Source organism: Anolis sagrei, chromosome 3 (assembly GCF_037176765.1).
Source record: "Anolis sagrei isolate rAnoSag1 chromosome 3, rAnoSag1.mat, whole genome shotgun sequence".
NCBI lineage: Eukaryota > Metazoa > Chordata > Lepidosauria > Squamata > Dactyloidae > Anolis > Anolis sagrei.
Genome location: NC_090023.1, coordinates 225,349,249 through 225,369,475, shown reverse-complemented (window position 1 = coordinate 225,369,475; position 20,227 = coordinate 225,349,249). Strand labels below are relative to the sequence as shown.

General features: G+C 40.5%; 1 protein-coding gene across 2 annotated transcripts in view; it reads left to right on the top strand.

The window, feature by feature from the left end:
* EPHB1 (EPH receptor B1) overlaps positions 1 to 20,227 on the top strand; it is a 429,850-nt gene that overhangs the window by 119,896 nt on the left and 289,727 nt on the right. For both annotated transcript variants that reach the window (XM_060768006.2, XM_067465922.1), the window contains exon 2: positions 7,850 to 7,914. In XM_060768006.2, coding sequence (XP_060623989.2) covers positions 7,850 to 7,914 — 65 coding nt within the window. The remainder of the gene's footprint in view (positions 1 to 7,849; positions 7,915 to 20,227) is intronic.

The window sequence follows — 20,227 nt, the reverse complement described above, 5'->3', positions numbered from 1 at the left end:
GGGGGGGGGGGGTTTGAAAATTTCGCGGAAGGGGTTGAAACCTGCCATCTAGCTCACACTGAAGCAAAGAGCACAGCAGGGGGCAGAGCAACCTTCAATAGCCTGCAGCTCCGCCCCTGTCAACCACCTCCACCAAGTCTGGCCTCCTTAATGAGAGCATTCAACACACACACACCCAACTTGGTTGCTTCACTACATCGGCTATTGCTGCAAGTAATGACAGTGTGAATAAATTATCAATATTTAAGGCCTTGCATGGTCTGGGGCTGATGTACCTGAGGGACCGTCTCACTCTCTACCAACCCCAGAGATCCCTCCATTCTGAGGATCAAGATCTATTGGAAATTCCCAGTGTCAAGACCTTGCGTCTAACAGCAATCAGACGCAGAGTCTTTACAGCAGTGGCACCATCACTCTGGAATACTCTGCCCCCTGAAGTCCGTGCCTTGCGGGACTTATCAACTTTCCACAGGGCATGTAAGACATACCTGTTTCGACGGGACTTCGATCTCTGATATTGCTGTTTTTAAATTGTTTTAAATTGTTTTTAAATTGTGTTCGATTTTAGCCTGTTCTTGTAAGCCGCTCTGAGCCCCAGGGGAGTGGCAGCATATAAGTTCGAATAACAAACAAACAAACAAACAAATAAATAAATAAATAAATATATGCTTGAGATAATGTTTGCATCTCATAGACTTAGCATGGGGAATGGTTAACCAGTTAGAATTCATGAGTAAACTGGGTTTTTTTTAAAAAAATCTGAAACATTTGGGGGGGGGGGTTGAACCCCTAACCCCCCCCCCCCCCACTACAGGCCTGGTCATAGGGGGCCAACAGGTTTCACTTCACTCACTCCATCTTAAGACATGGGTATGTGTTCCAAGCAGGCTTTATAAGCAAGCAACTTGAAATGGGTCTAGAAGCAAATAAGTAAGCCGGTTAGTTCATTTAGGATTGGTATAATATATTTTTACTGCCTACAGATGATACATTTCTAGCAGCTGTTTTTTATTTCACTAATTGAAACTCTGTGTACTGTATAATGTATTACAGCAGTCCAATCAGGAGCAGCGATATGGTGGCTCATGGAGTTAAAACCCAGAACTTTCCAATTAGCAGAGATCACAGAATATCTACCACCTTCTATGGACTCGCTCCTTTCCCTCCAGCTTCAGCTACCATCCCCATAGTAGCTACAGGGAAATGGATTACCCAGTGTCCATGTATTATTCTGAGTGATATCTCTTATAATTTTGCATATTTTGTGGTGGCTTGGTCTTGCATGGGCAAGATTGGTTCACTTCTCCATAGAAATGGAGTCACTTTAGATTATCCCCATTCAGGAAATGGTGTACTAAAAAGCTGATAAAAGATACTCCAGGAAATCAAGGTCATCTGGACTTTCAGTGAAAAAAGCCAGATTCAGGATTTTCTCGAACTAAACACTTGCATTGCTCTTTCAATAAAAGCAGCCTGCATGCTCAGTTTGTGGGCCAATGATCCATGTACACACAAGGCTTCTGATTCAGTTTTATTTTTCTTAGCATCACTTTGCTCAATATCTAGTCCTAGAGCTAATCTCCTCAAGGTGGGCTGACAAAGATAGGGGACTTTACTACACAAGGCTCTAAAAATGGGTCCTGGTGTTGCTAACCTTCCTCTCTTCTTATCACGCCAACCCTTTCTGTAAGTGATTTCTAGAAATTCATGTTTTGAACTTGCTATAGCAGTGCTTTGCACTTATTGCACTACCTCAACACACATTGAACAGACTTAAGGCCCTTCCAGATAGACCAAAAATTCAAGAGGAAGTGGAATTTTAAATCTGTCTTTCTCTAGGAATTAGGGCCACAGAGCTTGCCTAAACCCCACAGTTTTGCTGGGGTGGTGTCCATATACTCACCCCTGCTGATCTGAGATCAGCAAGGGTTGGCATGGGCATTGCCAGCCTCCCCCTCACTTTCCCTCATTTCCACCTGCACTTAACCAGAAGAAGACTCCCCTCTGACAAGACGTAATGCCTTTCTCTTCCCTCCCTCCCTTGTAAGATGAAGGAGGGCTTTGGATAAGGAAGGGGGATTTCTCCTGTAAGGGCCCTTGCTGGTTCTTCCAGGCAGGAGGAAGAGACACAAAGGCTTCAGGTCTGCATCTGATAAAGGCTCCAGTAAATTGAGAGGGAATGGGAGCTAGAGGAAGTCCAGACAGTGGTGAGTGGAGGAAAACACATTTTCCCCATGCCTACAGGAATACACAGGAATGGAAAGAAGAACCGGATTTAAAGGGCAACTTTTAAATCTGTGTGTTCCACCCTTTAACCCGATTCCTCCTGAATTTTGGCTAAACATTGTTTAGCTACCCCTACCCCTTTGACCTGCATGATAATGCATGTGTGGAAAGGCTCTTCGAAAATGCTATCTGAAACCTAAAAATGGGAATTCTTCATTTATTGACATGTACAAATGTGAATGACTTCAAGACTGCTTTGAGGTGTGTTTACAATGACATCTTGCAATCATGAATGCTTCAGTTTGTGGTTAGTACACGCTTAACGGGCACATGTGATGATCTCCAAGGTCAAACATTCAAGGACCAAACAGCATAACTGTCATGACGCTGAGTGAATGTCCTAGCCCTGGGGACTTCAGTGATAATAGTGGTCATATTGGGAATGGAAAGACATTTCATTGCACTCAACCGTTTACATTCAGAGTAGTCTATTTGCACTTTCAGAGACTTGTTATAAGAAAATGTTTTTCTCATCTTGAGGATTTTTGAGGTTAAAAGATGTTTCAGGGATATAAATCATGTCCTAAACAATCCATATCTTCAAAAAGCAAATGGCTAAAATGTGCATAATTGGGTGAAAATATGCAGAAACTGACTCGACTCAATGTAAAACATTGCATAAATGAGAGAAATTGCACAAATAAATGTCACATTAGAGGAAGCATGTTAAATTGTGTGAATTTCAGTGGGGGAGGAAAACATAAAGTCTTGTAACCAAATTCAAATAAAGAAAGAAGAAAATGCAGCTGGGATCTGGAAAATGAAATCAAGATAGATAGACATCTCAGCTCTCTAGTCACACAACTCATTTTTTCCCTCCCATTTGTGCAAAATGTGATTGCATTTCTACTATGGCAATTTAGTGTTCACCTTTGTGGTTGCATTTGAACTTGTGTTTTAAGGCTATATCTCCAACAGGTAAATAAAATAAAGGGGTGAATAATTTGGTAAATGAAACTGTCGTTTAAAAAATGAATTAATGCATCAAATTGAAACAACAACAACAAGATAACCTCTGTTATCCTATAGGAGCCAGAGGCACTAGATCACTGTGATTCATTCCCTACCCCATAATCTGTAGAGTTGGTCCAACAAGGATACCATAACCAGTGGCATCAAAATTTGCCTGTTTAGGAGTATCAAAATGGCCATGTTTCTCAATCTCTTTCTTAAGAGAGCTGTCCATCAGATCAGGGCAACCAAGATGATTTCAGCAGAAAAAACAAATCTTGAACCTGGATAATGGATTCAGATAATCTGGGGTAACCAATTGTGCCTGGAAAGTAGTTGCCACCATCATTTCTGGGATCATTTCCCAGAAAGGGATTTTAGGGCCTAGATAGCAGTTACAAAAACATTCTTAAGGAACAGCTACCCCATAACCTCTCAGTTTACAAGAATTTTGACCATATTGTCAGGTTGTATCAAGTGAAACTGACTTCATAAAATTGAACAAGACAGTGAGCCAGACACCTCTTCAGGAAATGTATGCAAGAGAGAGGAATATAAACAATTTTACCTTCAATGTGTCCTGCAAATTTGTCACAACAGGAGGCCCTTGAGAATTCTTCTATAATCCCAGAAGGGCAGATAATAATAGCCTATTCACTGGTCAGAAAAAAGATTTACATGACCAGACATTGGTGACAAACATAATATCTTTCCCCAACATTTCTGGGAATTTCGGCAAACAAGCAACTTAATCTGTTGAAAACAAATAAATAAAACCTGGATGATTTCCTTCCCCATCTGTCTGTCTGTATTTTTGTCGCTGCTATTGTTATTCTTAAAAAAAAGAGCGACGAAGAATGAAAAAAAATATTAACAGTAATGCAGCTCTTCCGGGCTCTAAAAAAACACACACACAAAAATGAAAACAAAAAACAAAATTAGCCATAAAAAAGCTTATTTGGGAAAAAATCCTTCCTTATAGTATACTATTCATGTTTCTGATTTTTGCCAGCATGAGTAGGGCATTTAGGCAACAAATCAATATACATAGTTGATGCCAATGCAGACAATAGGGGGGAATGATATTACTGATTTGGTCAGGCAGTTCCAAGTACTTATGGAAAAGCCAATAACTGACCACATTCATCCTCTTCACTGCGGAACAAAACAATAGAATTTATAGACAGGCCTGTGATGGCTGGCATATTTATATCTTTTATTCTGGCATTTTGAATTCATGGTGCTTGCCTCTTACATTTTTTTTAAAATACAGTTGTATTGAAATGCTAGTGGTATGACAACCAGAGATGCAAGCTTAAAATAATAAGGAAACTAGAATACATTTTCAAAAGGAGCTCTGGCTGAAAACTGTCAAATTTAGGTATATAATGGATCAATCTTTAAACCTGATAAACAGAATTACTAGAGTTTAGAGTCATTGATTGGACAGGGAGAGGGAGAGACTGAATGTCTAAAGCCCTATCCCTGAGCTTTCGGCACTGAATTACTGCAGAATTAAGGCATATGTATGATTGTTGGTCTGTACTGAACAGATGCCAAAGGTTCATGTATACAATTTGAGTCGAATCCCCAAATTAAAGCTGCAGCAAGTCCAAGGCTCACATTTTGGCACAGGCTGATAAAAGTGCCCCCTAAATAAAAATGTGCTCTACTTATCACTCCCAAAAATTGGTAATTTTCAAAATTAAACAGTATTGTTCAGGAAAGGGAGATACAGCCTATTGGAAAGCTGTCCTGGAGGCTTTAAGGCAGTAGTTCCCAACTTGTGGGTCCTCAGATGTTTTGGCCTTCAACTCCCAGAAATCCTAACAGCTGGTAAACTGTTTTTGGGAGTTGTAGGCCAAAACTCCTGTGGACCTGCAGGTTGAGAACCACTGCTTTAAGGAAAGACAGTTCACCTATTACATTCAGCCAAGAAAAGGATGGTATAAGAGGTGTGAGGACGTCAACCCCTTTGAGGGCTGCATGTTGCATACAGCCATAATTTAATAGAAATATGTTATTTATCATGTCAGGAGTGAACCTAAACAGTTGTATTGCATTAAAAACAAACAAAACACAAAGTTTGCAGACTTGTCCTTTGACCAGTAGCTGGCCACTTGGAGTGCCTCTGATGTTGGTGCAAGAAGGTCCTCCACTGTGCATGTAGCAGGACTCAGGTTGCATGGCAGTAGGTGGTTTGTGGTTTGCTCTTCTCTACACTCGCATGTAGTGGATTCCACTTTGTAGCCCCATTTCTTAAGGTTGGCTCTGCATCTTGTGGTGCCAGAGTGCAGTCTGTTCAGCGCCTTCCAAGTCTCCCAGTTTTCTGTGTACCCAGGAGGGAGTCTCTCATTTGGTACCAGCCATTGATTAAGGTTCTGGGTTTGAGCCTGCCACTTTTGGATTCTTGCTTGCTGAGGTGAAAGATGGAATTGTAGAGTTGGATGAGACTACTTGAGTCATCCAGTTCAACCCTGCATCATGCAGGAATACACAATCAAAGCATTCTCGACAAACAACAATCCAGTCTCTATTTAAAAACCTCCAAAAGAGACTGTACCTGCCAACAAATTCCACAGTCTAATAGCAGTTCTTCCTAATATTCAGATTGAATTTCCTTTTCTGCAGTTTGAACCCATTGCTCCACATCCTAGCCTGTAGAGTAACAGAAACAAGCCATCTCCATCTTCAACATGACCTGACCCCATTCATTCAAATAGTTTAACATGGCTATTGTGTCCCCTCTTAACCTTCTTTTTTCCAGGCCAAACTTACCCATCTCCCTAAACTACTAGTCATATGGCATGGCTTCCAAATAATTTTGGTTGCCCGTGTTATCATTATGTGAGCCTTTTATGTCCCTATTAAATTTTAATCACAGTACTAAATGATGGGTAGAATTTAGACAAGCAGTGCAAAAATTGCTCATTGCTCTTAGGGTGGTCAGATTAAGCAATAAACTCTTCTAGGATAAAATTGCTGTTTTGCTGGCACAATCTGCTCTTACTAGCTGATCTAAGAGGTTTACCAACAGAGTGATCTGCTGGCAGAACTGATACACAAAGTTAAGATAAGCCAACAGTAAAGGGGGAAAAAAGGATGACAAGGGTAGGACAGTGGGAGACCAAACAATACCTAATCTTCCTCCACTCATGGGCATACAGCTACGGTGTTGGTGCAGAATTGATGACAACCCCAAAAACCATGCTGATTTTGGCTTGGAGTTGATAGCTTTCTTTAGCCTTGGATTGGCACATTTGAACTTTATACTAGCCATTCAATGGTATGCTCCAAATAAATTGAACTAAGTAAACTGGCAGTGCTTTTGAAAAGATTCAGAAATATTGGCTCCACTAGATTTAAAATTCTGATTCTGGAGCTATTTCAGCTGGTCCTAGCTGAAAGGATCTGGATCTGGGCTAAATTGAAAAAAAAAATGCATTCTAGATGGACCTGAGATTTGGGGGGGGGGGGGGCTTTCTCCAAATCCCACTCTAGCTTGGGGGCATTATGGATAATAGGTTGAGGCTTTTTGGGGGGCTACTATCACACTATAAAGATCTTTATGATGGGTGTGACAGTTATTGTCCTTTTAACAGTGGGCACAATGTTGAAATATGCCATTGATAACTAAGCTGAATTACCATGATGTACTTGGATTATGTCTTTAATTTGTTCTATATTTAAATTGCTCTTATTTGATTTGATTTTAAAATGACTAACCAGCTACAGTCTATTCTTTGGATAGAAAAATCAGGCAATAAATCCAACTTGGGTCCCATTAGAACCAGTGTGATAAATTAACCTGATGTCACCAGTTCCATTGATTTTGTGGACAACTAAATGCATCTTGGTTTGGATTTAAATCATTGTAGATAGGTCTCTTTAGAAGAAAAACGATGCAGTAAGCATGCATATATGCTTTAAAAAAAGAAAGGCAATACTCCAAATTATATTGCTTCCCCATACATTTGTAGAAACAATGACTCATTGGCAATTTGCCTTTTGGGGAGCTCTTTCCAGAAGATCCTCTATGCCATCAGATGATCTCATATACCACCTAGCCATGCATGCCATTGTAAAGCTGATGATGTCAGCCTTATTATAGAATCTCAGCAAGCTAAGCTATTCTCTGGAGAAGAGATGAGCCCTGAAAAAATCAGAAATTCCTGGTTTCAAAAGAATGCATTCCAGAAGCAAAACCATTTTAGTGTGTTTTCAGTAAAAATAAGAGTATATTTCAGTGCCCGTAAAACCGGAACTTTTGTTGTGACATAAGCATTCATTGAGTGGAATCTAGGTATATGTGAGAAAGTAAAATTCGATCCAGGAATGCTGATAGTTTAATAAATATGCTCATTTTAAGGATGGTATTGAAGAACTTTGGTATTGTATGGTGAGAGACATGTAGCCAAGCTTCTTTATAATAAGTGCGTAGGCATGTGTCTACATCCAGCAGTGAGAATTTTTTTTGTTGATTTTGAGTGGGCGCATATTGTTTCTAGGCACACATCTGTAGTGTCCTTAAAGTTTTGTTTTGCTCAGACTCACAATTTGCTTAGTGACTTTTTGGCTTAGTGATTTTTTGTTTTGTTTTCCGAATCCTCAGAAACCCTAATGGATACTCGGACAGCTACAGCTGAACTTGGCTGGACAGCAAACCCACCTTCAGGGGTAAGTGGATGTCAAAAACTTGACTTCTTGGGTATTTGGAAGTTTCTTACTTTTATCCTAATGAGTAATATTAGCGAGAAGGGAATGGGAAGGGAATTTGACTCAAAGTATTTTACTGCCTCAGGCAGAGCAGAAAATGGTTTGAACCCAAGTCAAGCTACATAATACCCCAGTTCAAGTAAGCTATTTTTGTGTCTGAGGGAGGAAATACCACAAGCATTTCTCCCTGTGCCTATCTGTAAAAAACAAACAAACACTAGATTAATGATGCATTTCTGCATTTTCTGGCATCAAAAATCTGTTGACTGAGGCAAGCGCTTCACTATACCTAATGGTAGAGCCAGTCTTGGTATTTTATCACACGAAGTCACTATTTCATGGCAGTTGTGCAATTATAAATAGTGGCTATATACCAGGAAGAGCACTTTTGATATCATACCCCATTTCGTTTGCACAATTGTGCTGATTTATCTATCTGTGGTCCTGCAGTCAAGGTTTTGAAAACCTTATAACCCTATCTTCTCACACTTCTGCTGCTATGTGATTTTTATTATTATTTTGCGTAACCTGCAAAATATTACATAAACTGAAAACAGGTAGCTTAGGAATAGCAAGGGGAAGAGAGAAGAGTGGGGGGTGAGAAGAATCCTGTCTCCTGACAGTGCATTTGAAAAGATTCAGAACTGTTGGCTGGCACAGAAGTGGAATGGATTCTTTTCACAAGGTAGGTGATAAAAATATTACAAGATTGCAAGCTACTGATGGGTTAATTGCAAGAAGGAGGCAGACTGATAGCAGAATGCATAACTGTCACAAAGATGATAAATTCAGTTTCAATGCCAGGTTGCCTGCTTTGTACAATAAAGTCCTATAATATGTTTGTGCACTCACACACAGGGGCAGCTCAACCCATTATGCAAAGTACGCATTTGCAGTATAGTTAATTTTGCCCAGGGGCGCTCTTGAGGTGCTCTTGGGGGAAAATAGACCTTGACATATGCGAGTTGTAGTTACTGGGATGTATAGTTCACCTACAATCAAAGAGCATTCTGAACTCCACCAATGATGGAATAGAACCAAATATGTCACACAGAACTCCCACGATGAACAGAAAATATATATCAGTGATTGGTTGGGCGGGGATACTGCTTGCTTAAAGTTGAAAATTACCTAGGGCCGCCTCTGCTCTCACACACATGAAATCTCTTTCTCCCCAACTGTATGAGGCAGACTTTTTCAATGCCAGCCCAATCAACGGTAAGACTGACATGTTTCCTCTTATGCCAACAAAATTATGTATCTCTTTCTAACAGCAGGGCTCCTATAATAAATGGACTGTTTGTTTTTGTTCGTTCCAGTCAGTTATGAATTTTAAGAGCCAACCTTATGATTTCAGGGTTGGTGCATGCTTTTTTCTTTGAAAAACCTCCCCAAACTTCCAGAAGCTGAGGTCTGCTGAGGATACTGAAACATTCCAAGTGAGAGAAATGTTGGAAACTTGACTCATGGATCACAGTCATTAGGAGTGTAAATGTTACTCCCCCACTATATCCCTTGGTGAAAAAAGCTGAAAATTAAAAGAAATCCCATCCACACTCTAGATTTTCTAAGAGTAATAATACCACCCTTGGTGTGTTTTATGGCTGTGTATACTGACATAATTTGGCAATGAATTACTTGCACATTGTTTTGCTGGGCTTCACTGCTATATGAAGCTTATGCTGCCCCATGAGGGAGTGTTATATGAGGGGTGTACCACCCCCACCCCTTTTAAGCCTAGCTTTTGACACAGTAGGGGCAGATTGTGTGCTGCCACTTATATTTTCAGTCAATTCTAACACAATGATCTTTTCTCAGTGTAGGAAGTTGGCTGCATGAAACATTTGCTTCTTTATCTCCTGTGTTCTGTCCCCCCCCCCCCCCCCATGGCATTCAGACCCTATGGGGCCCATTTTTGGTTGACACACTGACTAGAGCTGGGAAGAGATATACCCATACAAAGGGTTTCCTGAGCGGCTATGTAAAGTTCTCATCCACAGCACCTTGATTTCTGCTATTCCAAGTATATTCTATTATATAGCACAAAGCCAGCATCTATTAACCAATTCAGGGAAATAAAAGTCCAGTGCTCATTTGTAGCTTGGATTATATAGCTGGGGTTCTACAGGGAATTTCTCCACGATTGTGCAAAGGAATTTTGATTTAGAACTGTAAAGCAGAGGTGAATGGATAGGAGCAAAGCAACTGGTTAACGCAGAGGAGATATAGTAGAAGGGAGTCCTGCTTGCAGTCAGTGCTGGCCTTACCATTATGCAGAGGTCATGAACAGCTTTAGACTGCAGTTGCTGAGTGGCAGGAGAGGCTAAATTGTGAAATGTTTGTGCTGACTTTAATTGAGGGGAACGAAAGGGGCTTGTGCATTTTTATTGCATTCTTTGAGTGTACTGTCCTGATTTTCCTCCAGAGAATCCAGAACTAGTACAGATGTTTTATTGCCATTTTGTTCTTATAATAACCCTGGTATCTTGCTTACATTAAGAGAAATTGAGGAAAATGGCCTGAGGTTGGTGCCCAAATCCCATAATGCACCAGCTCCTGTTTGATTTTGCAAATTAAACAGAGTTAATACTAGTTAGTACTTCAGTAGGTAGAGACATCAGACTGGCAACAAAGATCCGCCTAGTCAAAGCCATGGTATTCCCTGTAGTCACCTATGGATGTGAGAGCTGGACCTTAGGGAAGGCTGAGCGAAGGAAGATCGATGCTTTTGAGCTGTGGTGTTGGAGGAAAGTGCTGAGAGTGCCTTGGACTGCGAGAAGATCCAACCAGTCCATCCTCCAGGAAATAAAGCCTGACTGCTCACTGGAGGGAAAGATACTAGAGACAAAGTTGAAGTACTTTGGCCACATCATGAGGAGACAGGAAAGCCTAGAGAAGACAATTATGCTGGGGAAAGTGGAAGGCAAAAGGAAGAGGGGCCGACCAAGGGCAAGATGGATGGATGGCATCCTTGAAGTGACTGGACTGACCTTGAGGGAGCTGGGGGTGGTAACGGCCGACAGGGAGCTCTGGCGTGGGCTGGTCCATGAGGTCACGAAGAGTCGGAGACGACTGAACGAATGAACAACAACAACAACTTCAGTAGGAGACTATCAATGAATATGGATGCTGTAGGTTACGTTTCAGAGGAAGAACTGGGAAATCCACCTCTGAGTATTCCTTCCTTTAAAAAAAACTATGCATTAAGGGATCATTATTAGAAGGAACATACAGACGTATGCACACAGATACATGTAGTGAATTTTATACCCGAGTTGGAATCCCTGAGTGGGGATTTCTGCCTGGGCTTGGACTCCATTTTGGCCACCACCCTGTACTGCCTCTGCATTGCCGTGATTGGTGATGTAAGAAGTTTTTAATCCATCTATAATTTCATTGTCAACAGCATATTCAAATGTTTTTAGATGCATTTAAGATATTCTTACAATATCTGTTGTAAGGTTTATTGATAATATCTTCCATGGGACCATGCTCTGAAGATGGCACTGTCCTTAGAATCATAGAATCATAGAGCTGGAAAAGACCTCGTGGGTAATCCAGTCCAACCCCTGCCAAGAAGCAGAAAAATTGCATTCAAAGCACCCCAGACAGATGACTATCTAGCCTCTGTTTAAAAGCCTCTGAAGAAGGAGCCTCTACCACACTCTGGGGCAGAGAGTTCCATGGCTGAACAGGTCTCATAGTTAGGAAGTTCTTCCTAATGTTCAGATGGAAAACTGTCATCTTCCCTGCTTCTTGAGTGTAGATTCATGCATGTAGGTTGGTTTTGGAGGAAAAGAGTCTAGTCAAGAATCTAAACATGCGTCCTGTGGTTAGTTCAGTAACATCCCTCTTGGGATTCCAGGAGGTGTATTTGTTCATCCCTAGGAACATGCATGTAAGGCTGTCTGGTATTACTCATATGATAGGCTGCCGTAAACCAAATGTTGTTTTTCCCGTCTTGTTTGTTCTGGGAAGCTTGCTTTGGTCAATTGCTTTGTTTCATCAAGTAGCTGTCCATGTGGAAAGGATTCACTGTTGTTTGTGATTTGCCATGTTTCTTTGGCATGACGTATTAGCTGCAGAGTATCAGCTGGCTCACATATATGTCTGGACTGGTTTCATGGAGGCTTGCTGCCTCTCAAAAGGAAATAGCCAAGACCTGCCCTTTCTGCCTGGACTGCTGCCACTCTCTAGGTGAATGGAGTCGGCATAATGTTGCACCCTCCCGTTTCCCTCCATGCCTCTCATACACTCTCCACCGAAAGGATTATAATTAGGAAGCATTAGCAGGCTCAAAGCAGCTTTCGTACCTGAACACCATTCATAATTGCACTCAGCAGTGCTCTTTGCTGGCTATTAATGTCAGTTTGGTGAAGTAATGAGGAACAAACCACCTTCAGGCACTTAAAACATCTTCTTGGTACAATAGGAGTATTTGAAGAATGGGAGCATAAAATAACCTGGCTCGCATTCCCCTGACAGAGAAAGTGATCAACAAAGACAGCGACAGGTGCACATGAAAAAGATCACTTAGAAAGATGGTTCCTGGCTTACTAGGTAGGTTGAAGCAGGTGACAAAGGGCCAGCTACAGAAAGAGAGGTGCTGTGCCCGAGATTATTGTTTTGTCAAAGAATGAAAAGACCAAAGAGACAGATAGCCCTCGTGTCAAAAAGATGTAGAGCAAAGCTCATAGCAAAAATTGAAATAGCTTATGTTAATTGATCTTTGGAAAGGTTTGCTTTTCTCTGTATAATTTTAAAGCACTTTGAAAGCGGTGGATGATTGTTACTGTAACAATGCATCATTTTCCTGCAAAACTCCACTCCTATGGGTCAGTTTGCACGGGATTTCTCTGCAGAGTTGCCCTGGAATTATTCTTATAGGGGTGTGGAGGAAAAATATGATCAGTATTAGTTTGGATTGAAATATTCACATAGAATTTGCTGGAAAAGTCTTAAAGAATAGTAATACATTGTCATCTTACCCTCCAGCAATTATACACCTTAGAACTGTGGTGATAGAACACCATTGTGCTTAAATTAACCCTCCCTTTATTTTTGGTGAATTCTTTAAAAATACAATATCTCTGAGAACTTATGCCAAAGGAGACAGAGAGCACTGTTGTTCATTTTTAGTCTCCTTGGTGTTTTGCCCTGCAAGACTAATCATGCCCATCTAGCATGACCAACAATAACAGATGGTAGGACCTAAAGCCCAAAACCGTTGGAGAACCAAGGTGATTTAAGATCTCATTTTCCACAGTTAGGTTACTCAACAGTCCAGCCTTGAGTATGGTTGGAAGCCCCTTCTTTGGAGGCTTTTAAACAGAAGCTGGATGGCCGTCTGTCAGGGGTACTTTGATCGAGCTTTTTCTGCCTGGCAGGAGGTTTGATGGGATGGCCTATATGGTCTCTTCCAACTCTATGATTTTATGATTCCATGAATGGAAGTAAACCCTAAAAGGATCAATAGAAAAGGTGCAGAACTTCAATCTCCCTGCCTCTGATGTTCATGGGATCTCACTCCTTTCTCTCCAACCAGTAAAAGTCAATATGGGTTATGATGGGAAATATAGTTTAACAATGATTAGCCACAAATCCTCAATTTTTCATGCACGTTATGCTCAAGCATAAGGATACCGTGTTTTTCCAAAAATAAGACATACACATAATATAAGCCGTAGCAGGATTTCTAAGCATTTGTGCAATATAAGCCATACCCCGAAAATAACACATAGTGATAGGCATGGCTGTGCAGTATACCAGAGTGGAGTAATAAAGAAAACAGGCAACCCTTCTTTCAATTTGAATTTGGAATTACCGGCCAAGGCTTTGAGGCATATGGCTTCATAGAAGCTTCCTCCTGGGGTGCCCTCCCCCTTTTTTTCTTTAAGGGCCTCTGCTTGCCTCCTTTGGAAGTCCTAAATTCCTTTTTAAAGTTTTGAAGTTTAAGGTTCGCAGCGAGGCCTCCTGGTGTGCCTTGGGGTGTTCAGTTCTCTCCTTCCTGGGAGTCCTCCACTCTCTCTCTCCAGCCTTGTTCACCTTTTCTCATGCCCAACAGTGGCCCAGCAAGGCTGCGTACTCTGTTTCCTTAGGCCAAACTGGAATGCTTAGTGAGAATGCGCTATGCTGCCTCCTACTCCTCCTTTCATCCCCGGCTTCCTTAGGACTAACTGGGGCCCACTGGAGCACTTGGTGCATGTGCTGGTGCCACTTCTCCCAGCTCTTGTAGCTCCTTCAGCCAGACCCAGATGGGTCTCAACAAGGCTGGTCTCTCTTCTCCAGCACCAAACAGCAACAGTTACAGAAGAAGATGTCTTAACTATATTTGAATAAATATAGATTGTTGCACCATACTTAATAAAAATAAGACATCTCCTGAAAATAAGCCATAATGTGTCTTCTTCAGAAAAAAATAAATGTAAGACAGTGTCTTATATTCGGGGAAACATGGTATCTATAATTCGTTCATAATAACTTTATTCAAAGGGCTCTTCTGAACAGGTCTAGAGTTCTTTTCTTTTGTGCTAGAGTTCCTTGTCTTCTTCCAGTTGTTATCATCCCTGTATCCAGATGTTCCATTCTTTTTGAAGTGATTTGTATCAATTTCCTTTCCAATTACCGTCAATTATGCTAGAAGGGCAGCCAAAAGTGACAAAACATTTTTCCTCGTCTTCCAAAATGGCAGCTGCAGCACAACATTGTGACCTTCTTGAGGAGTCCAAAATGGGAATGTGAAACCTGGTGGGCATCCATGTCTATTTTTTCCTTGGCAGAGATCTACTTCTAATGTGTGTCCTTTTGCATCATACATGGCATTGCTATTTGACCTATTTAGAAGAACTGTCATAACTTCCTTGCCCACTGCTTTGCTGGGGGGGGGGGGGGTGACGGTCACAACAAAAGCCTGATGATATGGAATAGGATTTTTATTGCTATCTCAGAGAAACAAAATTGCCAGGGAAATACATAGTCAGGAGATGGTAAGGAGCTATGTGAATGCAGACAAAAGATAGAGCAGGTGGATAGATAAATATGGTATCTAGCAACAAACATATGGATAGGCAGACAGATACTGTGCACAGTCAGAGGCTGCAGAAGAGAAGAAAGATGAGCTAGAAGGCAAAACAGATAGGAAGGCAGATGGGTGATATGCGAAAAGGGGACAGGTAGAGAAGAGGAAAAACAACAAAGGAAGGAAATTCAAAGAACAGAAGGGAAAAGGGAGAGTGAAAATGGAGTGTTTATGTGATTCTCTTTCCTGTGAACTGCATTGACAGCATCTATTTTTGAAGACCTAGATTCTCAATTTTATGGGAAGTTTGATGAGGTGGGGAAGGGGCCCAACATAATTGCTTCTTCCCTGTGGAGCTTGTAAAGTTATTTTGTGAAGGCAATTTGTTATGTAATATGTTACAAAGCCTCAAAAGTGACTCATGACCATTAATGTTACAAATACTTTTTATTTAAAAAATGGAAGCTTATTTTTCATTTCTTTGAGAGCCCTAAATATCACAAAGATTTCACTATGTCTACTACAAATTTTCTTGGAGCACATCTTCACAAACATTTATTTTGGGATTGATCTGGCCTAGTAAAATGTTGTCGTTTATATAAAAAGGCAAAATCAAGATTTGCTTTTTTAAAAAATTATAAACCACAGACAGTTGAATCTGTGGATGTAAAATCTGTTGATGTGGCGAGCCAACAGTATATTGTTTTACGTGCTTTGTTTTAACTTATATTTAAGTTATCTCACCTTTATCATTATTGTTAGAAAGGTGAAGTAGTAAATAGAAAAATAAACAAATGAATATTATTATTAGGCTTTTCTGTCATTCAAGGCTTATAAATGGAAGCAAACTTCTTTATAAAGATTCCAAAAATTACACAAGTCAAGGGAGAGAATCTAAATTGATTTGGGGAAGGGTTGGGGCGACTTGTGGCATTCTACATCTTCACTCAGCTTTGGCCATGCTGGCTAGCATGGGTGATTGCTGCAGTCCCTAAACTAGCCCCTAGGACACAGCTCAGCAGAGCTCTGAGTTTAAGGAACAAAGGAGTTTGGAAAACTTCCTACTCATTGTTGCGGAAACATCTTCCAAGTTCTTCTATATATTTCATTACACCAAGGAATGAACAACCTGTGATTCCACAGATGTTGCTGGTCTACAACAACCACCCATGATAGTCATCATGGTCAAAGTTGAGAGAAGATGTGGATTGTGGTCCAAAAAGAGTGCTACAAACTGCCCTACACCTCCCCAAATCAATTTAGAATTTCCCTCCTGGCTTATGAGATTTTGTCCATTGGGATTGTGGGCTGCATCAGAAGGAGTATAGTGTCTAGGTAAGGAAAGTCATGGTCCACTTTGGTCAGACCTCAGCTAGAATACTGTGTCTAATTTTGGGTACCACAATTTAAAAGAGATATTGACAAGCTGAAATGTGTTCAGAGGAGGGCGACTGAAATGATCAAAGGTCTGTAGACCATTCCCTATAAGGAGTGTCTTAAAGAGCTGGGTATGTTTAGCCTGCAGAAGAGAAGGTTGAGAGGAGACATGATAGCCATGTATAAAAATGTGAAAGGGTATCATAAGGAGGAGAGAGCAAGCTTGTTTTCTACTGCCCCAGAGTCTAGGGCTCAGAGCAATCAGTTGAAATTATAGGAATGGAGATTCCACCTGAACATTATGAGGAACTTTCTGACTTTAAGAGCTGTTCAGTGGTGGAACTCTGTGCCTCAGAGTGTGGTGGAAGCTCTTTCCTTGGAGGCTTTTAAACAGAGGCTAGATGGCCCTCTGTCAAGGATACTTTGAATGTGCTTTTCCTGCCTGGCAGGAGGTTGGATTGTGTGGTCTCTTTCAACTCTGTGATTCAATGAATATGTTGGTATCTGTGTTCCCTTCCCAGACCTGCTTAATGGCAAATGAGCAGAGAGAGGTGTTTTAGAGAATATAAATGAAGTTTTATTCAGATATGTTGAGTACCCCAAAATCTTACCAGATAAAGTCAGGGATTGCACAGCTTTCACCTCACAACCTCAGAGGATGCTTCGTATAGGTGCAGGCAAAATGCCAGGAGAGAATGCTTCTGGAACATGGCCACAGAGCTCGCAAAACACAAAACAACCCAGTGCTATAATAATTTTTAAAAGGAAAGGAAAACATGTGGTATACCAAAGGAAACAGTTAATAAAATAAGCAGTTTATGAAAAGAAAAAGAAAAGTTGAACAAAGCAAGAAGATTCAAAATAATTTAAAATATCAGTTCAGCAAGAGCATCTATTAAATGTGGAACCAAGTCAATGTATTTAATAAAACTATAGACCTTGGAAAGAGAAGAATAAGGCATTCACATACTAAAAGAAGTGTGACAATAACAAAGGAAAAACGAAAAGTAAAAAATTAAAGCATCGACATGTGCAGGCCTGTTTTGAATGTATCTCATTGAGCTCATTAGGACAGATTGCTGAAAAATCATGCATTAGATTTATAGCTTAATGTTCATTCCATAGTTCAATACACATTTAGTGCAAATAGGTCAATTGCAACAAAAAACGGACCCAGGTGCATAAATGTTTTGCAGACAATAGGTCTGAGTGGTCGCACAGAAGAAGAAATGGGAAGATCACATGTAACACACCATGGCACTATTTAGGGTTTCCTGTGTCTGAGAGACATATATTGCCTACAACAAAGTGAATGAATAAAGGACAAAGGATAGATGTGGTGTATGCATATGCATGCAATGGATGCTCAAATGAGGTTTTAATTATATCCCATGAAATCAGTCATGCTCAATTCTGTTCTTGTTTGCTCAGAAGAGAGTTCCATTAGGGCTTTCTCTCAAGTATGTGTGCATAGCATTACAGCCATAATTAATTACTTTGGATAGAGGTACATTTTTTCCACTTTCATCTTCTTTGCTTTCTGTAATATTTAGGCAAAACTAGTTTACACACTCAGCTTATCTAAATATGTATGATAAGAATCAGAATAATTAGAAATTTAAGGGAAAAGGAGATAAATATATTCTAGCCTCAACTCATTAAATTTTGGAACAACAGACATTTGGTAATAAGGAATTTAAAAAGCAAGCAGTGTGGCATGGTTTGAACATAATATGTGTTGCCCCTTCACTTTGGTAGTCTTGATGCCAGAAATCTTCAGTTAACTGCAGTTATCCTCATGTTAAGAGAGCACAATCTCTTTGATCCTCATTTTGTCAAGGATAAGCAACCTTGACTGAATGCCATGACCATTTGCTCTTCATATATCTGATATGATATAGAGGCTAGAATTTGACCTCTTCTGTTTTTTTTGTTGTTGAAAAACATCGAATTTCTGATGTTAAATAGTTTGACATTTATGAAAGCCCATTTAAAAGGTAAATCACTAGTCCTACAGAATTGCAGATGGGCAATTAACTTTTTTTGTTACACGAAGGGGTAGTCCATTGACACTAGAGGGAACGAAGGACACAAAAATGGGAGAGGAGGGCAGATGTGGTCTTTTAATTTGACTACAGATTAGCTTTTCAGCAAAATGCTTCATCAAGACTCAGAATGGAACATATCTTCCCCTTTTCTTCTGCAATTCAGCCATGAGATAAATACCAGAAGCTTTTGCTGGCATTTTAGATTAACTGTAGCTTCATGTGCCATGTTTTGAACCCCGAGTTATGTTTAAAATTAATTAGGGGTTATTGAAACAAATACTGTAGGTTTCATAAACTTACTTACTTTTACTTTACTTAGGTGATCCCTTGTAGCTCAACGATGATTGTCTCCCAGATGTGGTATTTTGGTGGTGGGTCCCTAGGTGGCTGTGGTGCCCTATTCTTGATCCGCATCTTCTCCTGCAGTGAGGACATTGGTTTTCATGTGGAAGGTGGTCCTGTTCAGGGTTGGCTTGACATGCCTTCCTTTTGGCACATTTCTCTCTTTTGCCCTCCATTCGTGCCTCTTCGAATTCTGCAGCACTTCAGGTCACAGCTGATCTCCAGTTAGAGTGCTCAAGGGCCAGGGCTTCCCAGTTCTCTGTGTCTATGCCAGAGTTTTTAAGGTTGGCTTTAAGGCCATCTTTAAATCTCTTTTCTTGTCCACTAACGTTTCTTGTTCTTGAGTTTGGAGTAGAGTAGCTGTTTTGGGAGACTGTAATAGGGTATTCGGAAAACATGGCCAGTTCAGCGGAGTTGATGGTGGAGGAGCATCGCTTCAGTTCTGGTGGTCTTTTCTTCTTCCTGCAGACTGACATTTGTCCATCTGTCTTCCCAGGAGATTTGCAGGATTTTTTGTAGGCAGCGCTGATGGAATCGTTCCAGGAGTTGCATATGTCTGTAGATAATCCACATTTCGCAGGTGTATAACATGGTTGGGAGAACAATGGCTTTATAAAAAAGCACCTTGGTCTCCCTACAGATGATACTCTGCTTCATTTGGAAAAATACTGCACTCGCAGAACTCGGGGGGCGTTGTATTTCAGTGTCAATGTTGACTTTTTTGGAGAGGTGGCTGCTGAGGTAGCGGAAATGGTCAACATTTTCTAATGTTACACCATTAAGCTGTATTTCTGGTATTGGCTGGTGTCTGCTGGAAGAACATTTTAGTTTTCTCGATACTCAATGAGAGCCCGAGCTTCTCGTATGCTTCTGCAAAAGTGTTTCATAAACCAGCCCTATCAAAATGGGTGCAGATATATGGGCCCAAACACATATAGTTGTTGAAATTTGAAATAACTTAAATCACTGAAAAGTTGTAAAAGATGACCTTATCTGTGATAAATTAGATTTAATTTTTTAAATGTTAGCAGGCAAGGCTGTCTCTTTTCAGGATGGAACCTTCAAAATTTCCTTATAAAATTCCTTTAAAATGCCTTAAAATGAATGTGGAAAAAAGCACTGGAATATGTTACATGTTACACTTACAAAGCAACCTTGTTCACAGTTACTGAATTACTTTTAAAATGTAATATCCATAGGCACTCATTATAAAGAATAATTCATAGCAAGTAGCTCTCTTCTAATATCTGCTTCCGAGAACACTGAAGTTATGCACAGTAAATAAGAGCCCCGAGGTCCTGAAATGAAATCAGTCTAGAATCAGATTTGGAACATATGCAACACATTAACTGTCTGGCTGCTTTGCATGCTTGTGCTCTTTATGTGAGGTTGCCAATGAGGCCTGTTATGAGCCATTTCCTTGCAATCCTGAACCCAGTATAAACTGGATCGGCTGCACTCCTAAATTCCCTGGTAGGATGTGAAGATT